The sequence below is a fragment of the Zootoca vivipara genome, chromosome 4 (assembly GCF_965207765.1).
Source record: "Zootoca vivipara chromosome 4, rZooViv2.hap1.1, whole genome shotgun sequence".
NCBI classification, from domain to species: domain Eukaryota; kingdom Metazoa; phylum Chordata; class Lepidosauria; order Squamata; family Lacertidae; genus Zootoca; species Zootoca vivipara.
The window spans coordinates 95,475,912-95,493,177 of record NC_142587.1 but is presented as its reverse complement, the minus strand read 5'-3'; the positions used below and the strand labels follow the sequence as shown (position 1 = coordinate 95,493,177).

The window sequence follows — 17,266 nt, the reverse complement described above, 5'->3', positions numbered from 1 at the left end:
GTCGTGGACCGATAGAAGGAAATCATCAGTTGCTGTCCAACCTTATTGGCAGTATACCTGTGAATTGTGAGGGTCAGGGTCTCTCGCTACTTGGATCAATAAATGGGAGGGAGAGCATTTCAAGTCAGATAACCGTTGCAAGCCTACTTTCCTCGGGCTGGAGACCAAGTGCCATGGATGGAGGGAGGGGATAGAAGCTTAAGGAAGAAATCCTGAACATATTTGTGGTGGTGCTCAGAACCGCAGGTCCAATGGAGGGCCTGAGCGAGTGGTTTGATGCAGGAATACCAAAGAAGGATGTCAGAAATGCCAGAATCAAAGAATTGTAGAGTTGGAAGGGGACCCATCTAGTCCAACCCCCTGCAATGCAGAAATCTTTTGCCCAACATAGGCCTTGAACCCACAACCCTGAGATTAAGTGTCTCATGCTCTCCTGACAGCTATCCAATAATAATAATAATAATAATAATAATAATAATAATAATAATAATACTGTAGTAATAATAGTAATAATTTATTATTTATACCCTACCCATCTGGCTGGGTTTCCCCAGCCACTCTGGGCGGCTTCCAGCAAAATATTAAAATACAATCATCAAATATTAAAAGCTTCCCTAAGCAGGGCTGCCTTCTAGAGCAGGCATCCCCAAACTTCGGCCCTCCAGCTGTTTTGGGCTACAATTCCCATCATCCCTGACCACTTGTCCTCTTAGCTAGGGATCATGGGAGTTGTAGGCCAAAACATCTGGAGGGCCGCGGTTTGGGGGTGCCTGTTCTAGAGCTTTAGTAAAGAAAGGTGGAGAGGCCTGATGCCTTTGCAGACGCAGGAAGAACACGGCGGCGGCAGGACGTTATCATGGCTTGTCTGCAAATGTGTATGCTATACTTATAGGCAAGACAGCGTAAGGCAGTCTGGCCAGAACCTCCCATCAACCCACCTGACCCACGAGGGCGGAGGTGGCAACTATCCAAGCTTTTTAGATAGCTCCCCTCTCTGGGCCAAGAGCCCAGCATCCCAGGAGCCCACCACAGATAAATGCAACATCAAAGCAAGCCAGTTAGCATAGATCAGAGCAAGTCAGTGCAAATATATATGAGCTCATCAAACTACCAATTAATTCTGGGGTTATCTTGACTACCAAGACGGTGCTTGCAGGCCTCCCGGAACAGTTCCCCTTTTGCTCAGCGCAGAGTGGGAGGGACAGAAACCGAATTTAACAAAAGCAAAGATGCGGAATGACAGCCTGAACGTCAGCTTTAGCAGCAAATGGGGTGTTGAGGGGGAAAGCAAGGGGGAAATCGCGATTGATTTCACAGGAATCATTGGGTCACATTATCAACTAACATATTACATGAGCTTTTGAAAGCAAAAATCGTCAGGTGCATGGACTGGAATAACATGGTCTCGGGAGGCAGTTGGGGGGGGGAATCGAAGTCAGTTTATTTTAGTTTTTCTTTTCCCCTCTCTTAAATCTGACTTGTCCCTCTCCCCCCCCCCCCGGGCATGCATTTCCTTAAAGCAACGGAAGGCTAAATTTTAGCTAGCCTTGCATATGTTTGCCAAAGCGCAACACCTTTCATGCAGGGAAGCATAGTATTCTATTAACTTACCGGAGAGGGGAGAGACAGAGAAAATTAAACCTTTTTTCCCTTCTGCTCTGTCCTACAGGTTATGTATGGGACGCTGGTGGCTGTTCTAGTACTGCGATCTGTATATATAGTCTTATGGTAAGGAACGGGTTAACTTTAAAACGCTTGCACTTGAACATTTGTGGGAGGGGAGTTATTGGGGTTTTGTTTCTTTGCTTAATATGTTTTAGTGTTCTCAATTTTTTCCCCCATTTTCAGCCAACAAACAAGCCTGAGTCAAAAATATCATGCAGCCTTCAGGCTAGGCTTGTTCAGTCAGGACGTGGGAGAGTTGCGGAGGGGTCCAGAAGTGCAGGCTAATTCATAGAATCATAATTTCCCCCCCCAACCCCCGTCCTAATACCTCGAACCCGAGGACACCCAACCGAGCCAAGTGTTGGAAGTTTCGGGACAGTCGAAAGGAAGGGCTTCTTCACATAGTTGAACTGTGGAGTTCGATCCCACAAGAGGCTGTGATGGCTACCAATTTGGATCAGTTTAAAAGAGACCCGGGACCCAGGTGGCGCTGTGGGTTAAACCACTGAGCCTAGGGCTTGCTGATCAGAAGGTCAGCGGTTCGAATCCCTGTGACGGGGTGAGCTCCCGTTGCTCGGTCCCAGCTCCTGCCAACCTAGCAGTTCGAAAACACATCAAAGTGCAAGTAGATAAATAGGTACCGCTACAGCGGGAAGGTAAACGGCGTTTCCATGTGCTGCTCTGGTTTGCCAGAAGTGGCTTTGTCATGCTGGCCACATGACCTGGAAGCTATACGCCGGCTCCCTCGGCCAATAATGCGAGATGAGCGCGCAACCCCAGAGTCGGTCACGACTGGACCTAATGGTCAGGGGTCCCTTTACCTTTACCTTTAAAAGAGAATTAGGCCAATCTGTGGAGGATAAAAGCATCGGTGGCTTCTAGCCAAAATAGCTGAGTTTCACCTCCACTGCTGGAGGTGGTGCATTTTCTAAATGCCAGTTGGTGAGAGCAGCAATTGGGGAGAGAGCCGTTGCTTTTAGGTCCTGCTCGCGGTCTTCCCAGAGGCCTCTGGTTGGCCAGTGTGAGAGCACAGGAAGCTCCCTTAGCCTGATTCAGGCCACTGGTCAGCCTTTCTCAGCATTGCCAACACGACCGGCAGTGGCTCTCCCAAGATTTCCGCCATACCTGGAGAGGCCGGGGATTGAACACGGGAACTAGATGGACCTTTGGTCTTGATCCAGCAGGGCTCTACTCCTGTTCTTAAATCTTCTTTAAGGTGTTTGAAAAATCTCATTTGCTTCTCTCCAGGGTATACCCGTGGCTGAGGGGCCTAGGCTATACGTCCCTGACAGTATTTTTGCTGGGTTTTTTCCTTTGGAACGTAGACAACATTTTCTGCGATAAACTGAGGTAAGCGAACTGCGGCGCGTGGTTCCTCTCATTCCCTGACTTTGCAGTTTGGGGGAAATTGACTCTAAAACCCCGTTTTTAATACTGTTTTTGAAATATTGTAACACACACACACACCCCCGAGAGCTTGGGGTAACAAATCATCAACAATAATAATGGTTGTTGTTGAGATGCAATGGAGTGCTCCTCTGGGGGTGAAGTCAAAGAGCTGGGGCGCAAGCCTGCGCAGTGTGTCTGGAGGTCGTGGGTTGTCCAGATGAGACCTGCCTCTTGGTGCCCCAGAACATAACCCCCACGTAAGTGGGGAGTTGCCTATACAACATGCAGTACTAAATCACCCATGGCGATGCTTCACCCTTGAACACTCTCTTCTATTTTTTTCCCTTTTTTATTTTTTATATTTTTTTCATGCTTATTTCCATGCTTATTACATACAAAAAATTTAAAAAACCAATACCGAAAAGGGGTACAACTTAAGAGGGGAGGGAAATGGAAAGAAAATAAAGTTTACACAATCTGTTAATAAGATAAAAATTATGGCAGCAATTTGCGATTGCGATTTCATGTTACAATAAAAATAAAAATCTCATTATCTTTTATACCCGACCTCCCATTTATTCCTTAATTCTTTTGACATGAATTTACTGCCATATCAAAATACATTTTTTTTATATTAATATTTTCACAATTTATAAATGTTTATATTTATATAAGCAATTAATAAAAACTGCTGGGATCACTCAAAAGCTGCTACAGATTTTAACACTGTATAATTTTGTTTAAGATACGTTCTGAAGGCCTCCCCTTTTGATACAAATTCAATTCTCTGTTTAATTTTTAGTTTTTTCAGATAGACTACCTAATTCAGCATATTCAGTGTACACTCTGTTCTAAATCGTAGCTCCTAAATCGTAGCTTCAGTGTCTCAGTCGGTCCAGAACTGCACTCTTGTAGCCGTAGCATTTGAAGGTAGACCACACAGTTGTGGAACGATAGGGTGCCATCTGTAAGACTGTAGTCAGCGTTGACAAACAGTATTGGAAGATTCTGGGTTAGGAGGTTGTGGTGAGAACATGGTTTGCCCCCCCACCCCCAGTTCTAAGGTTGGAGGGCAAAGCTGCGTTTAGGAGGACAACTGTGTGTGGCCAAGGTCCCCTTGCAGCTGCAGCATTTAGCTTCCATGGTAGAGAATTGCAGAGACTTGAAAGTTACCTAAACAACTGGAGCAACAAGTGCATGTCTTTGATCCTGCTGCTACAGTGATTGCCTGCCCTCTAGAGACCGTGTTGGACTGAAGGTGAGCAGCTTTTTATCAGACAGTCCTGAGCTACATGGAAGAGCTACTCTGGGTGAGCTTCACCCAGAGAGATTGCTTTAGTGACGTTAAGTCTGCATCATTGGGCTGCAAATGGGCTGTGAGACATGCTTTTGTCAGACAAGTCTTTTTCCACAGTCTCTTTCATAGCCACTGGGGGTGGAATAAACCCTGTAACCCGCACAAATGGCCTTCTATATCAAGTTACAGGTAGGTAGCCGTGTTGGTCTGCCGTAGTCGAAACAAAATAAAAAAAATCCTTCCAGTAGCACCTTAGAGACCAACTAAGGTTGCATGCACACGAAAGCTCATACCAGTGACAAACTTAGTTGGTCTCTAAGGTGCTACTGGAAGGAATTTTTTTAAATTTTGTTTCTTCTATATCAAATGGAACATGCGGTTACAAAAAGCAGTGCTTGTCTCTGCTGGCGTGAGGAAGCCTCATTGCGCATGGAAAAGTAAACCGGGTGCACCGAAAAAGCTACCCACACCTTTGACGCTGGCTCGTCCTCTGTCAGGCGAGCCCGCTTTTCCTCGAGTGTGCAGCTTTGACAAAGGTCACCTTTCAAACTTGGCCTCCAATATCTATTCTGCAAGAGAACGGAAAGCACTGTTTCAGCAAGCTGCCAGGCAAAAAAATTTGTTGAGTTAGTATCTGTAGATCTTCCTAGAAAGCAGACACCCAGGAATCTGGACATTTCTGGTCTGACAGGTATGTAAATTGAGCAGCTTAGAGGCCCAAGTTGTGACTCTGTCCTATTTCTCCCCCCTCTCCACAGGGCGTTGCGGGAGAGGCTACCTCCGCTTGTGAGCGTCGTGACGCAGTTTCACGCTTGGTGGCACATTCTTACAGGCCTCGGCTCCTACCTTCATATCTTGTTCAGGTGTGGTACGGCCTCCCCTTCTCGTGGGCTCTGGGTGGGGAAACTCCTGGCCCATGTGCTTCCAACTTCATAGCTGTAAACCATTAACCTTCCTTCCAGAAGATTAAGAAGCGTGACTGCTTTCTTGGTAAAAAGTTCTGTTAATAAGATTAGAGTTGCGTCCTGGGCTGTATGTATTGAAGAGGAGCAGCAGCAGCGGGCGACAGGTGTCAAGGGGATTGGCAGGGAGGAATGGCAGCAGCTGGTACAGCGCCGGCCCTGTCATTAGGTAGAGTGGGACAGCTGCCTCAGGCAGCTGACATGGGACTCTTCTGAAAGGGCAACAGAATAAATAACAATTTGTTATTCTTGTGTTTTTCACTGTCAGGAAGGGGGAGAGAAGGCACTTGTGGGTAGGGCAGGGCTGGGCAACATCTGGTTTTCAACTTCTTGATATATCACCAGCTAAACATCACGATATACTGTACTGATATATCGCAATGTCTGCAATAAGGATGGAGCTATGTAGAGGCATTCGCTGGCTTCATGGTTTTCCCCGCATTGTGATTTTGGCTTACCACGCATGCACGCACATCATGATTTGTGCTACATTGCCAGGTCAAAAAATGAAACCGATAACGCGCCATGGACTTCAAACTGGTTTTGCACAATTCAAAGTGTTGGTGCTGACCTTTAAAGCCCTAAATGGCCTCGGTCCAGTATACCTGAAGGAGCGTCTCCACCTCCATCATTCTGCCCGGACACTGAGGTCCAGCACCGAGGGCCTTCTGGCGGTTCCCTCGTTGTGAGAAGCCAAGTTGCAGGGAACTAGGCAGAGGGCCTTCTCGGTGGTGGTGCCTACCCTGTGGAACGCCCTCCCAACAGATGTCAAAAAGGAAAACAACTACCAGACTTTTAGAAGACATCTGAAGGCAGCCCTGTTCAGGGAGGCTTTTAATGTTTAATAGATTATTGTGTTTTATTCTTCTGTTGGAAGCCGCCCAGAGTGGCTGGGGAGACCCGGCCAGATGGGCAGGGTATAAATAACATATTATTATTATTATTATTATTATTATTATTATTATTATTATTATTATTATTATTATTATATCGCCCAGCCCTACTTGTGGGGTTAACTCATCCCGGTGCCACAATAATTTGACTATACAGCTGGCCTCGTGGGGGCAGAGGAGACAATTGCCTCGGGAGGCAAAATGCCTGTAAGTTGGCTCTGGCTGTAGCTGTGCCCGCCCACCCTCTCCACCTGAGCTCTGAATACCAGCTGCTGGGAATCACAAGCGGGGAGAAGGTAGTTGCACTCAGGCCCTGCATGCTGGCTTCTCATAGACATGAGGATGGCCACCGGAAGAGCAGCGTGCTAGACAGGGCCTGATCCAGCAGAGCCAGGCTCCTCTTATGATTCCCCCAACTCAGTATCGCTGCACAAGAGTCCCAGCTTCAGCAATCAGAAGCTCCACTCAGCAGTGGGCTTCTCTGTCCCATCAGATGCTGGCCCAGCTGACCTCGTATGGTTCCCTGCCAGGTTCTCTGCCACCTCCTGCTCCCAGGCACGCAAAACAGGAGGCTGGTTGCTTTTGCCTTTGTAGAGTTGGAAGGTTACCCCGAGGGTCATCTAGTCCAACCCCCTGCACTGCAGGAATCTTTTGCCCAAAGTGGGGCTCAAACTCACAACCCTGAGATTTAAGAGTCCTGTGCTCTGCCGACTGAGCTGCCCAGCAGCTCCGGTGTTCACTTGAGTTGGGGCCGTGTTCTGTCGTCTCACCTAAGCTGATGTACCCAAGCGCTTGTTTTAATCTTCATTTCCTTCTCTCCACCTACCTCTTTAGCTTATATTCAAGGACACTTTACCTGAAGTACAGGCCAAAGGTCAAGGTAAGGAATTCTACAGTACCGTAATTTGCGGCTTGTGCAAGTGACGGGGCTTGTTAGGACAGAAGCATATAATAAGAGTGGTAGTGATGGTTTTTTTTTCCTTTTTTGATTTACTTTTTCCTGTAGGGAAAAACAAAAGATATGGCATACATAAAATCTGCAGTGTCAATTTAACATTGAGAAAGAAGATAAATGGACACCTGCATCCTGAGCTTTATTATTCAAAAACATAATGAACCAATGTCATTCCGCCCCCACCAATAAATTCTATTGAGTTGTAAAACCTGCTTGAGTCCTTTTGTAGTGAGTTAATTTTGTCACCAGCACAAATGGTCCCGTGTCTGGAAGGACCTCTTGAGAAACGAAGGGATACATAAGCGTTTTCCAGTTAGCTACTTGTGCCCACCTGCAGCTGTAAGGAGATTTATTGCATCTTCCAAATGCGATTCATCGACCAGGTGATCGATCGTAGCGCCAGCAAAACCACTTCAGGGTCTCGAGGCGTTAAGCAGCCAGGCGTTTTAAGCGATCGTAGCTGAAGCAGTTCTACAGGAATTTTGGATTAATGGACGCAACCAAATTGCTTAGAAGGAAGGTGCAGGTGTTGAGGCACAATTGATCTTGCAGCCTGGCAGGGTGCGACAGTGTGCTTTCTTTGAAGTAAGATTCTGTAGCATTGTGATGCTCCTCCTTTGGGCTCAGAGGCGGCATTCAGGGCAAAAATGTTCTTTGGAATCTGCTCCTGCAAGGCTCTTAAATTCCCCCCTCTCCACATGTGTAGACAAGGACCCATAGCTCAGTGGTGGAGCGCATGCTTGGCATGCAGAAGGTTGCCAATCCCTGACATACCTCTCTTGTTAGCAGGATCGGGAAAGGAGTCCTCTTCCCCCCCCCTCCCCTCTCTTTTTCTCTGAACCTGGGAATTTTTTGATAGCCCTGGAATTCTTTTGCCAGCCACTGGAGTTCCCAAACTGTGGTCTGTGGACCACAGGCTTCGTTCAGGCAGACCAAAAAGGCGTCTGTGAAGAATGCATACAATTTGAGTTCTGTGGAATTCAGATTGTCATACAATAAAATACAATATAGGAGATAAAAGAATCAATAAAGATACAGCGTGTGACGGCAGGCACAAAATAATAATAATTAAATGATCTGCCAAGACCAGCAATTTTCAAGTGGTCCATAGAGGGGGATTTTCAGAACCACCAGGGTAAACAATAGATGGATAAGTGATCTGTTTTAAGGCTGCCTCCTTTGTTCCGGCAGCATTTCCTACATCCCTGGGCTTTAGATACAGATCTCATTTTTCCCCTCGGTATAAAGGAAGCAAAAGTTTTCACTGATGAATCAACGAGAACAGTAACTGCAAAACTTTTCAGTCGGTTTAAAAACGTGTACCCCTAGTTGATTTTAACTCCTTTTAAAATTCACCTTAACATCTTGCAAAACCTTCAGTGACAGGTGGCCCTCTGGTGGTAGATGCGTGTGTCAGCATAGAACAGGGGTGGCCAACTCCCAAGAGACTGTGATCTACTCACAGAATTAAAAACTGGCAGTGATCTACCCCCTTTTTGGGGGGTTCAGGTCAAGTTGTTGAGTTTTTTTTTCGGGGGGAGGCAAAATGTTGAGCTTTTCTTAGGGGAGCCACAGTTGTTCAGCTTCTTTGGGGGGAGCCAGTGATCTACCAGTGATCTACCACAGACGTCCAGTGATCTACTGGTAGATTATGATCTACCTGTTCGACATGCCTGGCATAGAACAAGGAGCAATCTTTGACTTCAGAACGATGCGTTTTCTTAGTAAGCGTAACTAATCAATGCACAATTACTTGAATAGCATGCGGGTGTTTTATTTTCCCCAAACTCTAAACCAGATGTAGGCCCTCTAGATATGTGACTCCCAGCTCCCTTGGTTCTGTTCACCAGAGCCATTAAGCGACGGCTGGTGGGCATCGGGAGTCCAAGAGCACCTCATATTTACCATGATGTAAGTGATTTTGAGGTCTCTCGGATCCTGCCGCTTGCATTTCAGTGCCTCCACTGGGCAGCAGCAAATCAGCTTCCCTTGAAACAAAAGTTCCAGTTTCAGAGATGCAATTTTGTTGGAACCATGATGGGGGGAAGAGCATGTTAAACTCCAACCCCTACACTGCTCTTGCTTCCTATTTACATAAAAAAAACCAAACCCAAGCATGTTACTTGCATTCACACCATTAACCTCATGCCTCGCTTGCTTTGAGGGTGTATCATAGAATCGTAGAGTTGGAAGAGATCCAGTCCAACCCCCTGCCGAGCAGGAAACACCATCAAAGCATTCTTGACATATGTCAAGCCTCTGCTTAAAGACCTCCAAAGAAGGAGACTCCACCACACTCCTTGGTAGCAAATTCCACCGCCGAACAGCTCTTACTGTCAGGAAGTTCTTCCTAATGTTTAATGTTTAGGTCTCTCGGGGCCTAAGGCACAAGCCTCTTTAAAAAAAAACCCATCAGAACATGGTTGTTTTGAACATTGTTCTGAAACATGGTTCTGAACCACCAGAACGTTGTCCCACAACAGTAACGAAACAGCTTGCCCCCTTTTTTTCGTGTGTGGAGACAGCAAGGGCACACTCCAGGCGATAATATTGCTAAGTCTCAACGGGGTGGTCGTACGGTAGCTTTCCCTATTGTTGGGACATGCCTAATTGTCTTGAAACTCTTCCACTTCAGTCGCAGCACTGAACTAACACACAAGGCAGGCATCCAAGCGGGAACCTTTCCAAATGGCACCTACTTTAAAATAGCAAAGGTTTGCCCAAGTGCCACAAGTTGGAAAAGCTTCCAAGAAACAGCCCAGCAGCTAAGAACTTGCTTCACTTTCACAAAATGCTCATTGCTTCGCAGGGCACACAGAGGGAGGGGAGAGCTAAGCTTTGGAAGGCCTTGCCAAGTCATTTGCTTGGGCAGACGAAGGGGTCAAGGGGCGTGGGGGCAGTGTCTCCAGCATGCAACACTACAGCATTTTAAAGCTTCATGTCATTGGGCGGAGATAAAGGATTGTCTTTTTTTTCTTGCTTTGCTGTTTTGTTTAGGCTGTTAAGGAATTTTCTGTTTAATGATTTAACTGGTTTGCATTTAGATGGGTGATGACCGTTGTTACTGTTTCCTTGTATTATCCTTGATGTTGTAGCTTTTTTGGTGCACCCGGTGAAATGCGTAAAAATGAAAACAGAATAAAGTACAGTGGTACCTCTGGTTAAGAACTTAATTCGTTCCGGAGGTCCGTTCTTAACCTGAAACTGTTCTTAACCTGAAGCACCACTTTAGCTAATGGGGCCTCTTGCTGCCGCCGCGCCGCCAGAACACGATTTCTGTTCTCATCCTGAAGCAAAGTTCTTAACCTGCGGTACTATTTCTGGGTTAGCGGAGTTTGTAACCCGAGGTACCACTGTAAATGTCATTTTTGAAGATGCCTTTTGATCGAATAACTGCACCGCCTTTCATGTATATTAATTTTCTTTATTGAACAAGATTTATATAGCAGGTACTCTTTAAGAAAGCATAAGTTAGTATAAAATGCTAGGTAGACATAGGAATTAAAAACAGACTTTAAAAGCAGCAGACAAAGGAGCATAGAGTTGTAGAGTAGGAAGGGACCCCCAATGGTCATTTAGTCCAACCCCCTGCAATGCAGGAATAACATAATAACATCATCAAAATGCAGAGAAAATCTGCATATTAAAATTACGTGTCCGGGTAGGGTTGCCTAAATGAAACCGCTTTTTGTAGGCACCGAAAACAGTGCCACGGAGGTTCCTGCACTAATATTTTAAAAAAACCCAGGAGCCCATGCACCCCCAGCTGGCAAATGGGGCCACAAGGTCCCGCCCTCTGCAGTCCCTGGGGCAGTTGGAGCAGAGCATTCAGTTTCTGGCAGAGAGGAGGGAGGCAAGCGTCCTTCCGCAACTGCACCCCTCCTCGGGCTGATGGCTGGGGCCAGGTCAGTCTCCCCTCTTGCCTTAACAAAGGTCCCTTTGTTCTGATGGCAAGAGGTCCCCAAATGGCTTCCTCCCAGTGCCGCAGTGCTAGGGTTTAGGATCCCAGGATTGCAGCGACGAGAACGCTTCTCTGCACGTAACGGCTTCTCTCGCACCTATCCAGGCCATGTGAATTGCCTCTTCTAACCTGAAGGTGAACATTGTCTTCCCCAAGCCGGCTAAAATTCCTGGTTGCTTGTGCTCTGAGTCCAGGAGACGCCACGGCTCAGTGGGGGAGCCTAAAGAGTCCCAGGTTCAGTCCTTGCGGGCATCTCTAGGTAGGCTTGGGAGAGACTCCCTGCTTGAAACCCTGGAGAGCTGCTGTCCGTGTTGACTGTACTGAGCTAAATGGACCAAGGGTTCGACTCAGTATTGTACAGTATGACAGCTCTTCATCTTTTTTTGCCTATTAAACCCATAAACGTTTTATCAGAAGAGAGAGTCACCCAGGTGCTCTTGTGCATAAACACTGCGTAAAGTGGAATAACTAATCATGTTCATTCCCCTGACTCCTGTGTCTTTAACAGCAGCTTGGTCTGTGGCCATTAGCAAATCTCCTTGCTTGCATGCCATGAAAACCCACTGGCGTCTGCAGATCAAGCTGCTTTTAAATGGACAGGAGCAAAAAACGGAACGTTTTGTCTGATTAGTTGGCAATCTCCAGGGAGGTGTGTGTGTTGTGTGTTGTGTTTCTATGTTTCGGCCCAACAGTCTTAAGAACCCCTTTTCTCCCTTCCTTTCAATAGTTTCTCTTTGGGATTTGGCCTGTTCTCTTAGTAGAATCGACCAATAAGCAAGAATCTGCGAAGAAGCAATGACGAGGACATCTGACCAGCGCTGAAGAGACAACTTACCCCAGATGCATCAAGAGAGTCTACAATAAACCACTTGGACTGGCGTGTTGGACGTTCTTGCAAAGGAATATCCCCCCTTCCCTTCCCTCTGGAGCTGCAGAGAATCTGTAGAAGCGAGAGCCAGCCTATCTACAGAAGCCACGATCAGAGGTTCTTCTATGCTTGAGGTGTCAAAACGAGGGCGTGGGATTTCTGTGTACCATATTTTTGGAGCTGCTGGGCTGGCAGATTGTGCTGCTCACAGAAAACAAGTGTGTCTTGACGGTGGGTTATAGAGGTTTTCATTTGGCTGGCCAGAATTTTCATTTGTGGGTGAAAAACGAATGCGTCTGAGCATCATTGAAGCCAGACAGGAACGGACAGACCATCTATTTGATCTTTATAGGGGTCTCTGTGTTCTCAGGCGTACTCTATATGTCTGCTGGTACATCCTAACAGTCCGGGGCTTTACTCTGGTTTTCCAAAAACTTGTTTCTTTAGCAATTTGCATACAATAAGGGGAGCTGGGGTAGGAGTGTTATTCTCTTAACCGAGTGATATGTCCTGTTTTCTTTACAGACAGTGGGATTTTAATTTGATAGGGGGGGTGTCTATAAACAGAAGTCCAGTTGTCCACCCCAGTGGTTACTTGTGGAACCAATAAAACAGTATTAGCTGGAGAGGTGTGACCCAGGATCCCTTGTGGAACAGTAGAGGATGCTGGGGCACATTTCTCCGATCACTGTGCAGCTGCAAAATGTTTTGAACCAGAGTAGGAGAACCATCCCTCCAAAAAACCACTCCCTCTCCATGGGATAATTGTAGGCCAAAGGAACAAAACCTGCCTTAGCTCTCGCCCTCTGACCATTTGGAGATGTGAACTGTGAAGCTGGACTTTCATTGCGGTCCTAAATAGTTACCTGGAGGTAACCAATCGCCGGTTCTCATTCGCAAACAAATTTAATCCATGCCTGCCTGCCTGCCTCCCGGAGTACAAAATCCATGCACAACTGTTCAGATGCACACGTGTCATCTTTTGAGTCTTTTATCTCTCAGCCTAACCTACCTCACAGGGCTGTTTTGAGAATATTGGGCATGCCACCCTGATCTCCTTGGAGGATGGGCAGAAAAAAAACATCATAAGAAAGTTAGGATTGTGCCTTCCTAAAACGAAGAAAAGTGTCAATTGGGTCATCTGCCCTTTTCTTGACTATTGCTTCAGAGGTTCTTAAAAAGAGACATATGCCTAATTCTACAGTTACGCTACCTGAAAACTGATGGGGTGTGGATGTGTTTTGCAGTTTGGTAGGCATCCCTGAATCTCGAGCAGGAATTTTGCCTTGGGTGCTTCTTACGATGTGAGGAGCTAAGAATTGGGCTGTTCGGCTTCTGTCGGATTCTGCCAGATAGTGAAGGAAATGTGGTTTTGTTGCGTTGCTTTTCTTCCATGCATGCTTTGAGCTTCTGTGTGCTTTGGCTAAAGTCAGCAGCCTCTCGTGAGCAGCTCAGTTTGTTTTAAGAAGTTCCTGAATGGCACCGGTACCCGAAACACCCACACCCCTTAAGAAAAAGGGCACAGGCTATTCCTAACCAGAGCGTCCCGTGTCATTATTTTCTCTGCTTTGGCTTCTCTTCATTTGGAATATTTGCTGCCTTCCTGAGTTTTCTAGCTACTTAAAAGTGGAAGAATCACAAAAGTGCATTTCTCCACCCCCACCTTGTGCTCATGCAATAAGAGTTCCCATGCGGTCGAGATTAGGGGTCACTGCTTCTTAGATTGAACTCTCTCCGTGCATAAGCCGTTCATTGCTATCTCCCCCTCAACCCTGCAAGCTGGCTGACAAGCAGACTCTACAACCGCCTGTCAAAACACCTGATGCCATTATGACATCAGATGATTGGCAGGTGCATGGTCCCAGCTGACTGACAGCGTTGGCCTGTGGGGTGTGGGGGTCAGAGGCCAAAAAGGTTTCCCAGCCCTGCTCTGCTGCAAAGGGCTGCATTCACGAGATCATTTCCCCCACGTGAAGTCTGAGGAAGGGCATTGCTTCATGTTTGAAATTTGCCACGCGCCAGGCGCATTTTACACCTGGCTATCGGCCCCTAGTGACCAAGTGCGGATGCCCACGTGCCAGGATGGGGCCTGGCATCTCCACCATCTGGAGGTGCATGCCTGGGGATCCTTGGATCCGGTCTGTTTTCACACGCTAGCAGCACCCCGTGTAGAATCCTACCCGCTTATTTTATATCCGCAGAATCAGAACAAATTTCAGGAAACACAAAGTCGCATTGAAAAATACGATTTATTTATTTATTGAGCCGCCTGGCCCCCAAAATGGCAACTAGGCATTCCGTTTTGGCGACTGATTTAAGCATCCCTTTGGCACCTAGCTTATGCACCTGAGTTTCCAACACTGCTCATGGTTGACTTCCCTCTGGTTTTCTCTTGGCTCTTATTGTGAATTGGCCAACCTGCGAATCATGTTTGGTATCTCATGCCTGTATTTGGTTACAGATCAGTGATGTGCAATGTGGTCTCGCGGGCCTCAAGTATCCAGGCTTTCAGTTGCCAATGACATTTGCCGCTCTTGAGCCCAGCCCCCCCCCCAGGCCCCAAAACCCATCTCCCACCCTGTCCCATCACATTGCTTGTAGGGGCATAAGAACTGCCTTGTGCTCATTCTAGATTTCGGGATCCCTATGTAGCTCAGTATTGTCCACACCAGGCATGTCCAACAGGTAGATCGTGATCTACCGGTAGATCACTGGATGCCTGTGGTAGATCAATGGTAGATCACTGGCTCCCCCCCAAAGAAGCTCAACAACTTTGGCTCCCCTAAAAAAAGCTCAATTTTTTTGCCCTGCACCCCCCCCCCAAATGGCGCTCTCCGTCTCCCTAAAAAAAAGCTCAACAATAACTTTGATCTGAATGCCTAAAAAAGGGGCCTTCCTCCTCCCCAAAAAAGCTCAACAACTTTGACCTGAACCCCAAAAAAGGGGGTAGATCACTGCCAGTTTTTAACTCCGTAAGTCGATTGCAGTCTCTTGGGAGTTGGCCACCCCTGCTCTACACTGACTTGTAGCTGCTCTCCAGCAAGGTCTGTTTCCCAGTCCTACCGGGAGATTCTGTTTTCCCCCAGTTCTAGGTATCTTGGAAATCATAAATAGTAATAATAATTATAGCCAAGATCATGATGGCTAGCAGCTTCCTTTGGGAGTATCAATTCTGCACCAAATAGTGGGTGAATGAGGAAAGAGGGCACCCAAGGTGAAGAGTCTTCGAAGTCGCATTTTTCTGTCGTGTGGCTGCCGGCCCCGGCCTCCTCTTGCTTTTTCATATGGGATGGGAAGACCCAAGGGGCTGCTGCGTTGCCCGCCCACCCAGACTTCTGCGACTTGCAGTTTCCCTCTCAATCTTACGCGTGTTTGGCATGTTTCTGAGAGCGAGGCGGAATCGCAGACTCTTGATTCGGAGCTCTTTTGTGGCAGCGTGATAAGTGATTACGCGGTAAACAATAAGAAATCCCAGCGTCTCCCTCTCTCTTTGCTGTGCAGAGACGCAAGGCTGGCTCAGCTGCAGCTGCGTTGAGAGCGCCCAATGTTTTGCCCACACAGCGGGGGCAAAGTCTCTTGGGTGCGGGCCCAGCACAGAGGGAGAGGCGTGTGGGTGCCATTCAGAGCTTCCTGCAGAGAAATTCCATGACTTGCCTACCGCCCACCACAACATGCCATGGCTGTTAACGCTTTTTTTATACCAGAGTGAGGCATTCCAGGCACTATTTCCATGGAGATGGGCAAACTCCTGCGGCGTCAAGACATAAAAACTCCTGGAGCTACTGCATGGTTCACGTCTCTGGCCCTGCCTCCTTCCCAGCCAACCTTCGTTGGAGGGCAGGAAGTGGGGCTCTGCCCCATCTCCCCATTTGGATGCGATCGGAGTGACTGGATTCAGCTGCTCCCAATTTATTTATTTTTTTAAAGCCCATCAAAGAAATGCTCTTGGTTTTATGGGAGTCGCTGCTAGGGGCCAATCCCCTTTCAGGAGATGTGCTCAGATCCCACCATAGTGGTTGGGGGCAAATGGCTCTTAAAGTAAGCCTTTTGGGGGTATAAAATTTGCAGTGGCTACAGCAGAGCTCTGCTAGCTAAGGAAAGAGGCCTGTTTAAAAGTGAGTCGTCTTAAAGGCACACCTGCTCCTGTTTGCATCTCTGTTTTAGAGAGGAACATACTCTAAACCAGGCATCCCCAACCTTCGGCCCTCCAGATGTTTTAGACTACAATTCCCATCATCCCTGACCCCCTGGTCCTGTTAGCTAGGGATCATGGGAGTTGTAGGCCCAAACATCTGGAGGGCCGCAGTTTGGGGATGCCTGCTCTAAACCCTTCAGCCATCCTGGAGGTGTGACTACTCGCCAGTGACTCCACAGAGGACCTGCATGAAAGCATTCCTTTCTGTAGCAAAATCTGGCACGGCTAAGCACCCGCTTCTTCACTTTATGTAGTTGAAAAGAGCAATGTTTGGTCCAAATGTATTTTAGAAAACACCACTGGAAGAAAAGAATGTAATATTTTCAGACCGGGGGTATCCAACATGGAGCACTATGGATGACGTTTGACTCCTAACACAGCCGCAGTGGTTGGGGGTCCATGTCTACGGGGGCTACACATTGGCTACCCCTGCTAAAGACCGTGTGCCTCTAAAACTCCCATCTTGGCTTAACTGAACCTGTGCAATACTGAAAGTTGTGTGTGAATGCTTGGGGAGCTTGTCCCTTATCGGGGGGGGAACCCAGGCTGCCTTCGCCCAGAAGGAATATAAATGGCATGGATGAAATAAAAGCGGAATTATGTGTGGTGTCCCTTGAAAATCCGCCCCTCCTGCTCTTTGTGTGTTGAAACTCTGCTTTTGGGGGGCGGGTGTTAAAGCCTTATTCTGAGTCTTGTTGATGCTGTTCCCTGCCACACACTGTTTGCTGCAACAAAAAAGAGACGCACAACATTAGGAAGCCTGTAAACGCCGTGTGCACTTTGGCTCTGAGATGCTGCCAGCTAAAACGTGGAGCCCGGAACTTAAAGGTTGTATTTACTACGATTGTATCTCCCCAAGCAGAGGGCTCAGTTTTTTTAATTTTAAAAAATCAGCTCCCTGTGACCTGCAGCCAGGAGGTGATGAGCTGCAATCTCCACCCCAACTGGAATGTATCTTAAGACCATGTCCAATATGGAGCCAAAGGCTGGTGCTGGACCCATAATGGGGGGAAAAACTACTCACATCCACGAGGTACAAGGTCTTTGCCCCTAAGCTGGCCTCTTTCTTCCTCCTCCATTT

The 17,266-nt window shown here is 47.3% G+C and overlaps 1 protein-coding gene across 2 annotated transcripts in view; it reads left to right on the top strand.

Annotated features, from left to right (window-relative positions):
* ACER3 (alkaline ceramidase 3) overlaps nt 1-14,743 on the top strand; it is a 48,017-nt gene extending 33,274 nt beyond the window's left edge. The window contains exons 7-11 of one of the 2 annotated variants that reach the window (XM_035115059.3): nt 1,670-1,728; nt 2,914-3,015; nt 5,110-5,214; nt 7,041-7,086; nt 11,850-14,743. In XM_035115059.3, the coding sequence (XP_034970950.1) occupies nt 1,670-1,728; nt 2,914-3,015; nt 5,110-5,214; nt 7,041-7,086; nt 11,850-11,921 (384 nt within the window). In that variant the 3' untranslated portion in view covers nt 11,922-14,743. Of the gene's footprint in view, nt 1-1,669; nt 1,729-2,913; nt 3,016-5,109; nt 5,215-7,040; nt 7,087-7,212; nt 7,370-11,849 lie in introns of those variants that run through there. The other variant, XM_088668461.1, reaches the window with a different exon arrangement.
* The last annotated feature ends 2,523 nt before the right edge of the window (nt 14,744-17,266 follow it).